At 56.3% G+C, this 13,662-nt stretch overlaps 2 protein-coding genes across 4 annotated transcripts in view; one reads left to right on the forward strand and one right to left on the reverse strand.

Moving 5' to 3' along the window:
* Window positions 1–1,811, forward strand: part of USP42 (ubiquitin specific peptidase 42) — a 35,715-nt gene extending 33,904 nt beyond the window's left edge. For both annotated transcript variants that reach the window (XM_032603915.1, XM_032603917.1), the window contains one exon: window positions 780–1,811. The gene's annotated coding sequence lies outside the window, so the exon portion shown is untranslated. The remainder of the gene's footprint in view (window positions 1–779) is intronic.
* Window positions 1,812–2,015: 204 nt separating this feature from the next.
* Window positions 2,016–13,662, reverse strand: part of CYTH3 (cytohesin 3) — a 91,614-nt gene continuing 79,967 nt past the window's right edge. The window contains exons 6-14 of one of the 2 annotated variants that reach the window (XM_032603958.1): window positions 10,934–11,014; window positions 9,926–10,038; window positions 9,690–9,838; window positions 9,384–9,495; window positions 5,574–5,650; window positions 5,402–5,473; window positions 5,160–5,314; window positions 4,915–5,010; window positions 2,016–3,248 (exon numbers count right to left, since the gene is read on the reverse strand). In XM_032603958.1, coding sequence (XP_032459849.1) covers window positions 4,938–5,010; window positions 5,160–5,314; window positions 5,402–5,473; window positions 5,574–5,650; window positions 9,384–9,495; window positions 9,690–9,838; window positions 9,926–10,038; window positions 10,934–11,014 — 832 coding nt within the window. In that variant the 3' untranslated portion in view covers window positions 2,016–3,248; window positions 4,915–4,937. Of the gene's footprint in view, window positions 5,011–5,159; window positions 5,315–5,401; window positions 5,474–5,573; window positions 5,651–9,383; window positions 9,496–9,689; window positions 9,839–9,925; window positions 10,039–10,933; window positions 11,015–13,662 lie in introns of both variants that reach the window. The other variant, XM_032603956.1, reaches the window with a different exon arrangement.

Below are 13,662 nucleotides of genomic sequence, written 5' to 3' on the forward strand. Positions count from 1 at the left end.
CGCTCCCTCCCTCCCTCCCGCGTTGTAAGAACGTGAGGCCAGGTCAGTAGCTTCAGAATCAAGTCATTTGATAAACGTTTGAAAGATGGAGAAGCCATGTCCTCTCGCAGGGCCCCACCTGAGGGGCCGAGAGAGGGGAGCCCTTCCCGTGCCCGCCGCCCGCCCCCGCGCACCGAAAGGGCTCGGGCTTGGTTTGATCGGAATGGGTTTTGGGTGCTTTTTACAGCAGATCAAAACCTGGACTGTCATTTCCTCCTGGCCTCGTACTCAGTGGCCCCGGGAGGTGGGGGTTGGTGTCCCGGGCGCGCTGCAGCTGCAGGGTTGCTCTCCGGAGGGAATTTTGTCCAAACGTGTAACTTCTGGTAGTCGGCAAGGGGGGTGGGGGTTTAAGTGAACTGTCTGCAGGAGGATTAAACTTGCAGTTGATGAACACGCTTTACGGCGTGTCATCAATGGGAAGACCGGAGCCGCATTAAGGAATTAGCCTCTTCCTACCTAGAGCAAGGGAATCGCCGGGTTGCGGCGGCTCCGCGGCGGCCGGGCTGGCGGGACCGCGCCCAGCAGAGAGGGCGCCCTCCCAGCAGGCCTCCGCGCCACCGCCGGGCTCCTTCACCGCCCGCGGGGAGGCAGGCGGGCTTCCCCGCAGAGACCTGTGGGCGCCTGCTAAGGGGAGGGCCGTGAATGAAGAAGAGAAGTCCCGCCCGGGGCTCACGGGGCACTGGGCTCCCACTTTCCTGCCTCTGGACCAACTAATAACGCCCGCTGCTCTTGTCTTTCAGATTCAACGTGTTCAACAGAAGCCATCCCAACCCACATTAAATTACAAATAGAGAAAATAACTTGAAATCTGCGTGGTGCTTCTTTAGTTGTAAATAGTGTATAGATTTTACCATGGAGGACTTTTTTTTTTAGTTTTTACCTTTTCTTAAGTACCCTTATTCCGAATGGGTGAACACTTTCTACAACTGCTGACCATTGTAAAATACTGTGTATATAAATCACATTGAAAATAACGCCCTGGACTAGAACATCTCAAATGCTGCTTAATCACAGACTCAGGTTGATCACTCGTATTCCATGTAATGCTCCTCCAAGTTAGACATCCGGTGCGAGACCAACCGGGAAACCATGGAATTATTAAAAGTACAAACTGACAGTGCGTATATTTAATTTAAAAACTTATTTAAAGATTCACAAGCTCTCAACTAGACTTTTGAGAGCAGTCTGTCTGTCTTCTGTAATGTCTGACACTAGAAACTAATTTGCTTCGTATTTTAGTTGTATTCAAGATTTGAAGATTTTATAGACAAGTTCTGTTTTTGAACTTTGTGGAGCTGTTCCAATCAATTTACCAGTTATGATGAGTATTTACATTATGAATGTATAATCTGAACATTATCTGTAAGGCCTACAGTGTGTTTTTATTACATAACACTTTTTTATACAGTGTCTCTTGTCTTGACTATGATATTGGAGTCTGAGTTGTCAGCTTGGTCCCTTAAAGTTTCTAGTTACAGACAAAAATCATACTGTGATTTTATTTTTAATATGGATATGCTATCAAACTGTGATAACACTTATAATTCACTGGTCCTGCATCAGGAGTTGGAGTGGGGAAAACTGTATTTAATACAGTTTGTATCTGAATAATCTGTATGGTTTATACAGTTTGTGTTGTTCAGAGACGTCTAAAGTTTGATCTTTGTTTTTTTAAAGATTAAAAAAGCACTTGCCCCACTGTAAATATACAGCATGTAAAATTTATATAGTATATAAATGGCAGCAAATTAAACCTTTCGTGTCATTTTTTACTGCTGTTGTCCCCATTTGCTTACAGACGCTTCTCCTGGACTTCTTTCTCTTTGCATTCACGTTCCTAAAACCTCTAAAGCTCAAGCCACGGGCTCTCAGTCCCAGACTGAGAGGTGCAGACCCCAAATGGGGGAGGGAGAGTCAGGTGTGGGCTGCTGGACCCGACAGTCTCCCTACTTTAAAGAACCCAGTCACAGGCAATCTTGTTTTAACAGTGCGTTTTTATTTAAACCAACACAGTATTGCAACTTGACAGCCATACACTCTCCAACTTCACCATCCACTTACTTTACAACAAAATATCAATAATAGATATAGGGTATTTCTTCATGCAAGTTGGAGTATATACACTGAATAACACTCCAGAAGTCATATTATATATGTACATTATTTACATATTAACTCTATTTACTGTAAATAGAAATGTTTCCTAAGAAAAAAATAAAACAAGAAATCACAATGTGTGGTTTCTGGTCTACAACAGACCTAACTTCTCAGCAAAGCACATCTATGTAGATATATGCATTTTAACTTGAAAAATATGCATGGCTTTATATGCAGCATTAAATGCTGCTTCATCTATAAATAGCTCCTATTTGGACTCAACCTGGTGCCACATTAAACTGCTCAAAACTGTTCCGTGATCCTGAAGACACTTGCTTGTCTGGGTCCAGGGTGGGCCAATTAAACCCCACATGTTAATGGGGGCTGGTGGGGCCGTGTAAGCCGCCGTCTCCCGCCCAGCGACCCCCTTCCCTGCCTCCTGCCCTCAGTCTCTGGAGGAGAGCTCTTCGGCCAGAGTTGGGACTGACAATTCAAGCACTGAGCGCAGACAGGGGGGTGGGGAGGGGGATGAACGGGGGACCACGCTGAGGTCCAGGCAGCCGGGCCCGCACCCTACAGCCCCGTCAGGTTAACACTGTCACACAAAACCTGGAGTTAACACGATTTCACGTAACACTCCCGAGGGCAAGTGACACAGATTCTGAGCACCATGGCCTTCTGCATCGTTCCGGGCAAACAGGCCTCAGGCGAGGCTCCTTCACAGGTGGCCAGAGGAACAGATTTCTTCCAGGTGTTTCCTTATGCTCACTTCTCCCAGCCCCACCCTGAGGCACACCCGAAAGACAGAAAGCCCTGTATCCCTAGGGTCCTACCTGGGTCAGACAAAGGAGAGACCGGTAATTCCACACAAAATCCTGATGGAGCCCGCGCCCCAAGCAGCCCGGGTACAGGGAGGGCCAGCCCGAGGGGAGGGCACTGCCAGGTCGTCGTCAGCAGTGTTTGGTCTGGTGGTCTGGGCAGCGTCCCTTTTCACGGAAGACTGGGGCCAGAGTTGCATATACGCCAGTCACGCGCTTCAGGAATGCTGACTTGCCTTTCTCAAAACTAGAGGGTCCAATCTGAGGTATCAGTACAGTAGCAAAGCCTAAAAGCTTGGGAATGAACCAAAAAAATCAGTTTGATGCATGTTGGAGAGTCCTGGGTGCAGACCCTTTTGCAGTCTGGTGTGACTTAGCGCTACAAGGTCAGCTGCACCGAGGCCGAAGGCCCATAGCCGTTCAGTCTCAGCATCAAGGCAGCTCCCAGGAACGGTTCCTTCTGCTCTCTGCATCTCCACGTAAGTGCGTACAGCCTGCGGTTGTCACTCTCGGACTCTGCTTTTGCACAGGAGAGGGGATGACCTCTCAAGTGTGCAAGCGGAGGGAGTGCTTTTGCGGCTGGGGCAGGGAAAGGAGGTCCTGCAGGGGAGGGACCCTCCACCGGAACGGCCCCTGTGGGCAAGGGGGTCCTACGTAGTACATGCAGGGGTCCTGGCGGCGGAAATAAAGCTCCCAATAAAAAGGCATCTGTCACCAGCCCCAAATGTCCCAGCACCCAGCGCCTCTCGGCCGGCCCACCTGTGCACCCTTGGGCCAGTTCTGCGACGTGCTGGGGCCCAGCTCCAGCCTGCCCTCAGCGCACGACTGAGCACCTCTCTCTCATTCAGCCACCAGCAACCTGACAACCTCCTGTTCGGCGATCTTCAGCAGTCCCACCACCAGTGCACGTTTGGGGTTTTAAACTATTTACAGAAAAGCCTAAGCGCTCCACTTCTTCATCCCCATCCCCCGACCTGCTCTTTTCCCTCCCCATAACGGAAGATCAAATCTCTGAAAACATGGAATAAGGTTATCCCTGTCTCCTTATATGTCCACTCATTACGTTAAGAAATCTGTCAAATTATTCTAAGCATTCGTTTTGCCAACAAGTAGTGAAGACAGTGGTCACAGCTGGTCTGAACCACGTGTTCAGCTGGACCACAGGACACTGCTGTTTGTGGGCGTCAGAAACGGTCAAACATGAGAAGTTTCATGTGGTCCAACATATACACTGTCTATCCTGGGATTCAGAAGTTACAGGACAAATGCCCCAAACCGAAATTTATATTTTAACAATTTGTCTCTTTAGAAAGTATCTGTGGGACCACAAAGTCTGAGCTGAACGGTCCCAGAGGACTGGACTCCGCCCTGCCCCGCCCAGTCCTGGTCGTCAAGGACACGTGCGCCTCCCTCCACCAGGAGCTCCCCTGGGCGCCCCCACGGGCGGGGCGCCCCCCCAGCCCCCCGGAGGCTGCATACGTGTACACATGTAATTGTTCTCAGTGCACAGTATATTCTTGTGTCCAGAAGTTAAATTTATAGCTGCCATTCTAAAAATACTACTGTTAGAAAGTATCTTTCATTATAATTTGAGAATATAAAAAGGCATATAAAAGCTATAATCCTATATATCTGAGAAGAAAAACTCAATAAAAAACTGGTAGCTTTTCCTTTCCTGTTATGATACAAAACAGCGGCTTCCAGAACGGCGAACACCGCCACAAAGGAGCACGTGTGACCCCGCGTCTGCCACGCGGATTTTCACGGCTGAACCACCAGGCGCAGCTGCTGGACGAGACTTCGAGAAGGATGCGCTCGGCGCTGGGAGGGCAGCGGGAAGGGACGACGTGAGGCCCCTCGAGACCAGCGGGGGCCGCCGTCCCTGAGGAGCCAGGCCGGGGGTCCAGGGTGTCGCGGGGAGGCCCCCACTCTTTGCTGCGGGGTTTGAGTTTACTTTTACCTGCTGCTCAGGCCAGGAAAGCTCTATTTCTTATTGGCAATCCTCCTTTTCCTCGTGGCCAACATGTCATAGAAAGGATCCCTGCTGATACTCGCTCTGGGGGAAAAATGAGAAAGAAACTCCGTTAAGCGAGGAGGGCCGGTCCTCCCCCGCGCGGCCCCGCCCCCTCTGCCCCACCCCATAGGACCCACCCACAGCCCCGGGCCCCGCCCTCCGGCCCTGCCCCCACGGGCCCGGGGGCGCACCGGATGGACTTCATCCACTCCTCCTTCTCCTCGGGGCTGGGTGCCGAGATGCGGTACACCACGTGGTTGCCCTCCACCACCCGGCCGTCCGCCTCCGTCTTACAGGCTTTGATGACCTGCCCTTTGTGGCTCGGGTTATAAAGCTCGAAACAGTTCTGGTGGAGACAGACACGACAGTCACCCGGCGCCGGGGGGAGGGGAGGGGAGGGGAGGGAGGGCGGGGGGCAGGGAAGCCAGCTTACGGGTTTCCGCGGGTCTTCCACCTCCCGGATGCTCAGGTTCTCCAGCGGGATGATTCCCCGGGGCTCCTTATCCTGCGGGAGGAGAGCGCTCAGCCAGCCTCCCCCGGCATCCGCGGAGGGTCCCGCGACGCGACGCGGAGGACGGGCAGCCCCGCACTCGCCCTGCACTTACCGTCGTGTATTCAAAGTAATAGAGGCAGTTGTCGGTGAGGATGAACCAGCGCCGCTTCCAGGTTTTCACGCGCCCCCCTAAGAGCAGAGGGACCCCGTGAATCAGGGCGGCGCGGGCCCTACACAAGTTAGTGCGCTTTTCATAAATGCCACAGGAGCCGAGCTGGGTTTTAAGTGTCCTGCCTCGTGGAAAATGTTTCACATTCTGCCCCCCGATTCCGCCCGACACTCAGCCAAATGCCGGCCTGCTGTGCTGCCTGGCCCGCCCGCATGCACCCCGCCCGCCTGCGCGGCACCCAGATGAGCGCTTCCCAAATCTGCTTCCTGCAGGAGTTAGTCGTGATGAATGGTCTTAATTTCCCCACATGGAAATGACAACAGGGTGCAGGTCTGTCCAGGACTTAATCCCGTTACGTCAGGGCCATCATCACATTACTGAGGACTGCAGGCGGCCCTGGGATCTATCAAAATCGATTACGCCTTGGCCCAGGGAATTATTAGATTGAATTAATCTCTTAAGATCTGGGACACACGTGTACACACACACACACACACACACACACAGAGCACACAGAGATCATCTGCACCTACTCTCTTTACACTATGGAAAAGAAAATCTCTTTTACCCTCAAATATACAGCAGAAACAAACTGGTTTCCATTTCTAGTTTTTGCTCCTGATACAAAGTTTAAAAACAAAAACTGAAAGAGAAAACATGAGCCTGGTGACAGATGCCCACGATCTACGGGCACAAGGTAAGCAGCGGCTCCCCTGACCCACTGCTCCCCAGGGGACGTGCAGGCAGGCAAGACCCTCATGGCCAAGGGTCATAAACCCGGTCCCTGCTGTGAGAAGCTTGGGGAGCCCAGACAGGGACACAGGGGGACATGAAGGTCAACCTGAGGGCCGAGGCACGAGGGCCTGACGTTTGTGGAGATCTGGGGTGGGGGGTGGGGGACGAGATATGCATGAGGACACCCAGCTGCAGGGAGGGAGCCCCGCCTTCAGATTCAGTGCCACTGAGGGGTCCTCAGGGACTGAGACCCTCACCCCTGCGTCACTGATGATACGTCTGTCCTCGTGACGGCCGCAGGCAGGCTGGGTATACGGGGCGGCCATGCGGGGAGGCAGCCTCAGCCATGCCCTGAAGGAAAGTCCCCAGATTCCCCATCCCCCCCCCATCTCGCTTCCCATCCCTATCAGAAGCCTTCATCCCCCCAAGGCCTCCATCCCCTTGAGGCACCACCCAACCCGTGTCTCTCAGACCCATGGGCTGGCTTCTCACTCCCCGAACCCTGTGTGCAGGCCCCTCAGGGCTCTCTGTTCCCTGGAAGGCCTCTCGGCTCTTCGTACCTGGGTTCCCACCCCCCACCCCCCACCCCCCTGCGCCCAAGTTCAGTGGCAAGTCTGGAGGAGCCCTCCCTGGTCCAGCTTGAGACCAGGGGAGCCTCTCGGGCCGGATGCTGTGGGCATCGAGATGGAGGTGTGTGGTGTGCGTTGACCCCCGAGCCCAGCCCAGCCGCAGGCCCCTTTTCAGGGTGGCTGGTGGTGACTCTTGGTCTCCGAGCCCCAGCAGGTTTTGATGAGGGAGACCGAGCGGCCCCGCTCATGCACTGTTTGCGGCTGGACTTCAGGACGCGGGGACACACACACCCCTACAGGAAGGAGCCTGGCAACACCTGACCAGTATAAGCGCCCACTTTCTCTTTGTAAACACCCTGCTGCTGGCACGGCTGTTAGCAGGCACGCGCTCTCGTGCGCGTTGCGCGCGCCTCTCCTCCACGCCAGCCCCGATCTGACCGCACTCCTGTCTGCGTTAACACAACTGACTCATTCTCAAAACACAGTGACATGGTATTTACTGTAGCAGCGTTAAGCAACACCACCAAGCTCTGCTCTGGCGGGGCACCCGGGCCTCCTCAAAGTGCAGCGTCCTCTAACTCACGATGAGAAACAAGCAGGCAAGGTCACACTGCGATCTCCGTTCCTATCCCAGCACATGCGTGGCCACAATTCTGGCTCCTCTGCCCATGTGTCCAGGCCATGCAGGGGCCCAGGGCTGCGTGTCCTCACCGAGCATAGGCGCTGCACCCAGGCCCAACCCAACGCAGCCTCCACATCTGCTTCCTGCAGACAGACCGCCTCCTCGGTCCCTCGGGGACTGACACCCAGTGACCCCTCCCAGCAGCTTGGCCAGCGTCAGAACTGTTGGCGGAAGTCTGGAGTGCAGATGGGCCACCAGTGTGCTGGGATCCCCCTGGGGACAGTAACAGCCCTGAGAGCAGAGCGGCCTCGGGAGCCAAGGCTCCGGGCTCCAGGTGTGAGCTGCGCCATCACCAGCTCTGTAGCCTTAACGAGGACACGAGCGCGTGGCCTTGGGAGCAGGGAAGCAGCAGACGCTGGGTGCCAGCCAGCCCTGCGGCTCGTGACGGTGCTCTGTGCACTGGCGCTGTGGCCCGCTTATCTGCTCAATCAGGTCACAGGCCTGTTGTCACTCATTTTGTTCAGTCTCCAGAGCCAGCCACATCCCCGCTGGCCCTGGGGCACACTGGCTGCCGGGCCCGCTTGTGCTGTCACCATTCCGAGGGGGACACTTGCTGGCAACACAGCAACAGGAAGGGCCCAAGTGCTCTTCTGGGCACCTTCCTCTGCCCTCACCCCGGGACCACAGGCTGCATGGGATCTCAAAATCTGGTGCCTCTGGAAGGTTACTCAGCCATTCAAGTCCAAGGCTACAGTTCTGGGTTTTTAGGCCAAGATCCAGAACTCTTCCAAACCCTGGCGCAGCCAGAGGAAGGTCAGAGCAAGACGCCAAATCAGAACAGCTGACCGGCGTTGCGCCCCCCACGCCCGCCACACTGTCACACTGTCACCAGGCCCATGCTTATCCTCTCTCGGTTAAAGGCACAAAATCACCAGCACTCCGTAGGCCCCGGTGTTTGCACAGTGCCTGGATGATGTGTCAGATCTCTCAGGCTCCAATGTCACTGGAGGGTGGAAATCCCAACCCCGACCAGAATAAAAAACCCCTACCAATTCCTAAAATTGCCCAGAAAATAAAAATGCTATCCTACTCGTCTGTCAGTGGTTATGAAGTCCTTAAAACGCTGCTGGACTCTACACAGGTGGTGCAAACATGCACCGCCCGGTGAGTGGGCGGCGGGTGATTTAGCCCTCCCGCGCTCAGGCCCTGAGGACACGGAGGCTTGAGCTTGTCCCCCCTGGGCATCCCCACGCGCCTCCGGTCCCTCACTCCTCACCCAGCCCCGGGTGGGCGTCATGGCCGCCGCACCCTGCAAGGAGGATGAGGTGACCCCAGCACGTCCGAAGCCACAAGGGCCAGATGGATGACAGCCAAGTCAGAGCTTCACACAAACCGACAGAGAGAAAGGAGAGGAAAGAGAAGCTGGGAAGGGGCAGGAAGCCACTGGGTACGTACCTCCTAACGCAGAACAAGCAGGGACAGCCCGTCACAGAACAGAAAGGTGGGAGCCACAAGCAGAAGGAAAACAACAAGAAGGCACATTTAAACCACTCATCAAATATCAGCCACACCAAACCAAGAGAGGCGGCAGGTTCCGGGGTGGCGGCGCCTGCCTCTGGTACAGAAACTGCCGTGGGCTTATCTGGACACTAGGGGGGGCAGTTTGCTGGGACGGGCACTGCGTGCGGCCCCGGCAGAATGGCCTCGCTCGGCAGGGCGCGTGGGATGCTCCGTGGAGCGTTCGTGCCTCCGGTCGGGGAGGCACCGCTGGGGCTGCTGCCGCGGGAGGAGGGGCCTCGGCTCGGTCCCGCCCCCAGCGCCGCTCACCCAGCTTCAGGAGCCAGCCCTCCCGGTCCGGGTTGAAGAACGTGTGCGTCAGGTCGTTGCCATCGTCCTCGGGAATCTTGAACGGCTCGTTCTTGATGCTTTCGTACAGGTTCTGCGAGGAGGGAAGGCGGCGGGCGCGGGGACTCAGGCGAAGGAGGAACGGCCGCCCCCGCGTCACCCCCCCCAACACGGGGCCCAGAGACCCTGTTAAGACGCCGTGAAACAAACGACCCGGTGCCGCTGCCCTTGAGCTGAGCCTGACGCTCCTGAGCATGGAGATCGGGGACAGGGGACGCGGGGGCTCACCCGTAGCAGCTCCTCAGGGAGGTCCCCGCCCTCGTTGATGCCGCGGTTCATGGTGACAAAGCGCTCGGCCGTGGGCTTGTCGCGCACGTTGTGGTTGTGAAGGCTGGTGTTGAGCATGATGATGGCGAAGGACAGCACGTAGCACGTATCTGGGGGGAGTCAGGGCCGCGGGGCGTCAGCGCTGGCCCAGCGCGCGACGCCCCTACGTGTGCCCGGCGCCCGCAGCCTGCGCTCACCCGTGGACTGGAAGACGCCGGGGTTGCACAGGCAGTAGCGAGCCGCGAACGCTTCCATCATGCGGTCGATCTTCTGCGCCTCGCCCGGGAGTCTGAAGCTCCACAGGAACTGCCTGCAGGGGGACGAGAACCAGGGGACATGCGCATCTCCACGGTCCGGCTGGGCGGCGCCTCCGCGCCTAGAGGCCCCGGTCGGGGCTGCGGGCGGAGCGCGGGGACCCACGGGACACAGTGGCACGGCCGCTGTCTGTGTTCCGCCACCCACTTGCAGGAGTGAGTCGGGAGCCCCCGCGGCTCTGGGCCAGACACTGACCCAGAGGAACAGAATCCACGTGGATGCACCCCAGGCTCGCCAAGCCTGCACCTCCCCGTGACACCATTTTCAAACACTGAATCTAAAACTCCTGAACCACGGCTACAGGATTGGAACCCGTGTCCTTCAGCCGAGGCCAGGGACTGAGCCTACAGACGCGAGTGTCAGACAGCAACACGGCTGCCACCTTGGTCCACAGGTGGGGAAACGGCCACAAGGAAACAGGCTCGAGCTGGGGCAGAGCACGGAGGAGAAAGGCCAGACCAGGACCAGCCAAGGCCGTCAGGCACGCTGGGGCCAGGGGTGGCCTCCGATTTACAGGAAACCCACACCCTCTCAGGCACACGCTGGGTGTCCACACGGTTGGTGTTCAAGGCCAAATGTGGCGTAAAGTGGGCCCGTGCCCAGGCGGCACTGAGACCACGCACAGAAGTGGGAAGGAAGCACGCCCACAACTGTCAAATATCACACAAAATGGAAAAGCAAAGCAACTGTGAATGGAACACAGGACCAGCGGCCACAAGGATTCAGGCGTGGCCCGACACCCTCCACCTCCCTCCCCTCCCCACCCTCCCCTCCCCACCCTCCCCACCAGGCTGCAGGTCTGCAGAGGCCCTTAGCTTGCCAGTGGGTCACCTGGCACCGCTGGGCCACCCTCCCTCCCTCTGCACAAGAGCAGGTGATGAAACACTCACCTTAAGGCTTGTACAAGGTTGAGATCGGCAAACTCGTGGAGTTCCACAAAAGCTTGAAGAACTTTAATGTTAAATTCATCCCTAGGAAAGAAAATGTATTTTACAGCCTCACTGCATGTTATTTCAATAATTTTAAACGACACTTCCTAAAGCAAGTTTTCATGGTTTTTATCGTCACATGACTAAAAGATCAGGTGTTTTTCACTGCGCGTTTGTTTTCAGGCTGAAAACAAAGGAGACCCAGTAGGATATTAAGCGTTTACTTCACCATCAGTACGAGTTAGGGTAAGACCCCAAATACAAGCCTGATGGCCAACGTTCCGAGTTCCCTGCACTAAGCTCTAAGGCACTGACCCAGGTGCTTGGTACAGATCCTCAACCTCCAAAACCACCACGAGGCAGGTGCTAATCTCGTTCCCGCCTCCCAGGTGGGATTTTGAAGCTCAGAGACAGGAAGCAACTCCTCCAGGGTCATAAGGCAGAAAGCACAGTCCTGGACCCAGAAAGGATGGTTTGGAAGAGAAGTAATGCCTTACGTTAATAACTAGCTTTTAAAAACGAAACTTATCATGAGAACACAGTAAAAAAGGTAAAGTTTTATGACAAAAAAACTGAAATGACGTAACAGCGACAGTTCAATACACTGGCATTTTAACTCCAAGCCGCTCCCACTGACCATGGGGACACCTGTAACTCGCCCTCCCGGGAGAGCAGGCCAGGCCTCACCTGAAGATGCTCACCTCCACAGGTACAGGCCCATGACCTGTCAACAGCAAGGAACGGCTGCAGCTCAGCACCCCTGTGACTGCGACACCACCCACCCGAGTGCTAAGGATGACACCCAAGGTGGGAAGAGGCCCCAGCACAAAGTATGTTTTGCAACTTCACCCCCTCCTTTTTCTTTGAGATGAGCTGGTGGCAGGTGTGGGGCTGCTGCCTGAGGGCCCTGGGGCTCCAAGCCCTGGGTGTGCAGAACGGGGTGTGGATGGGACCCTCCCGGGAAGCAGTGAGCGCTCAGCCCACTGGAAAGACTGGCTCTCGGGCCCTGGTTTGTCCAACGCTGCACCCACCAGCTGGTGTCCTGCTGAAAGGCCGCGAGACTTCGTAAAGGGCACGCTCGGGGCGGGTGGGTGTGTGTACACGTGCGTGCGTGCGCGCAAGTGTGCTGAGCACCAGAGGAGTGGCAGGCAGGCTGGGGTACAGATTTGTGCAGCCAGGGACAGGCCTGTGACCCAGCACAGCGGTCTGTTCTAAAGTCCGCGTTAAAGGCAAGACGGCACACAGCAGGGTCCCGGAGCACAGGGAGCCCCGCCGTGAGGCCGCCACCTCCACCCGGAGAGGAGGAGCGGCGGGTCCGGGCTCACAGGTGTTCAGTGCTCAGCTTGCAGCCAGTGTGAAGCCCCCCAAGGCAGGGGGGCTCCACCCATCCCTCGCTGGAGGGCGGTGTCGGGGGCCTCAGTCCTGAGAATTAAATTCTACCTCCGCGCCAGCCCTCCAGGGACTGCCTGCAAGCCAGGCCACTCTCCAGAGCTCTCCACCTGACCGTCCACCAGGCCTCGCAAGCTCCTCGCCCCGATGCCCCACCTCCCAGGCGGCTCGGCCCACGGCCCGGAGCCTCTCACTGCCGCATCACCCCTGCCAGACCTTCCCCCCAGCTCTCCCTGGACCTCAGAGCCAGAGCCTGAGCGCCTCTCACCTCCTGAGCAGCCACCAGCCTGGCCAGAGCCACCCTCCCCGCTCCCGCCTGCGCTCTGCCGCTCACTCCGCACGGGGACCATCTGCTCCAGACGGAACACACAGCCCTGCCCCTCCCCCGCTGGGAGCCTTCCACACCCCCACTTCCCATCACCCTGAGCACATCCGCCCCTCCCCGCATCCCCACACAGGTGCCGCCGCCCCAGTCGGACGCCCTGACCAGCCTGTCACGCTGCTACCCACTCGCCCAGCTCTTCCGCGGTCCCTTTGCCCTGGTCACCTCTGACATACCATGTTTGCTTATTTAGTTTGCTTGTTATGTACTGTCTGTATTACTGCAGCCAACGCAGTTCCATAGTGGAGGTACCAACGCCACCCAAGCGCCTAGAACAGTGCCTGGCACGGAGCCAGGACTTCATTTCTTTCTTTTTTTTTGGCTGCGTTGGGTCTTCATTGCTGTGTGCGGCCTTCCTCTAGTTGCAGCGAATGGGTGCTACTCTTCATTGCGGTGGCTTCTCTTGTGGCAGAGCACGAGCTCTAGGCACACGGGCTTCAGCAGTTGCAGCAGGCAGGCTTCAGTAGTTGTGGCTCACAGGCTCTAGAGCACAGGCTCAGTAGTTCTGGCGCACGGGCTTAGTGGCTCTGCGGCACGTGAGATCTTCCCAGACCGGGGCTCAAACCTGTGTCCCCTGCATCGGCAGGCAGATTCTTAACTACTGTGCCAGCAGGGAAGCTCCCATATTTTTGGACTACAAATCTGCAGTGCCTGCCAGACCGCGCATTATACTAACGTCATAGTTAATTTAATCTCTGTAGTCGCACACCAGCCAGAGGACGCCGGGGAGTCACTCAGACTCTGGTCCTCCTAGCACGTTGTCCTGTACTAGGTGTCTGTTAGACTCAGTGCCTGAACTCCTAGGAGACCCTTCCATTTTTTTAAAAAACAGCTTTGTCGAAACATAATTCACAACCCATATAGTTCACCCATTTCAAGCGTATAATTCAACAGTTTTTAGCATATTTAGTATATCACA

This window comes from Phocoena sinus, chromosome 15, assembly GCF_008692025.1.
Source record: "Phocoena sinus isolate mPhoSin1 chromosome 15, mPhoSin1.pri, whole genome shotgun sequence".
Classification (NCBI taxonomy): Eukaryota; Metazoa; Chordata; class Mammalia; order Artiodactyla; family Phocoenidae; genus Phocoena; species Phocoena sinus.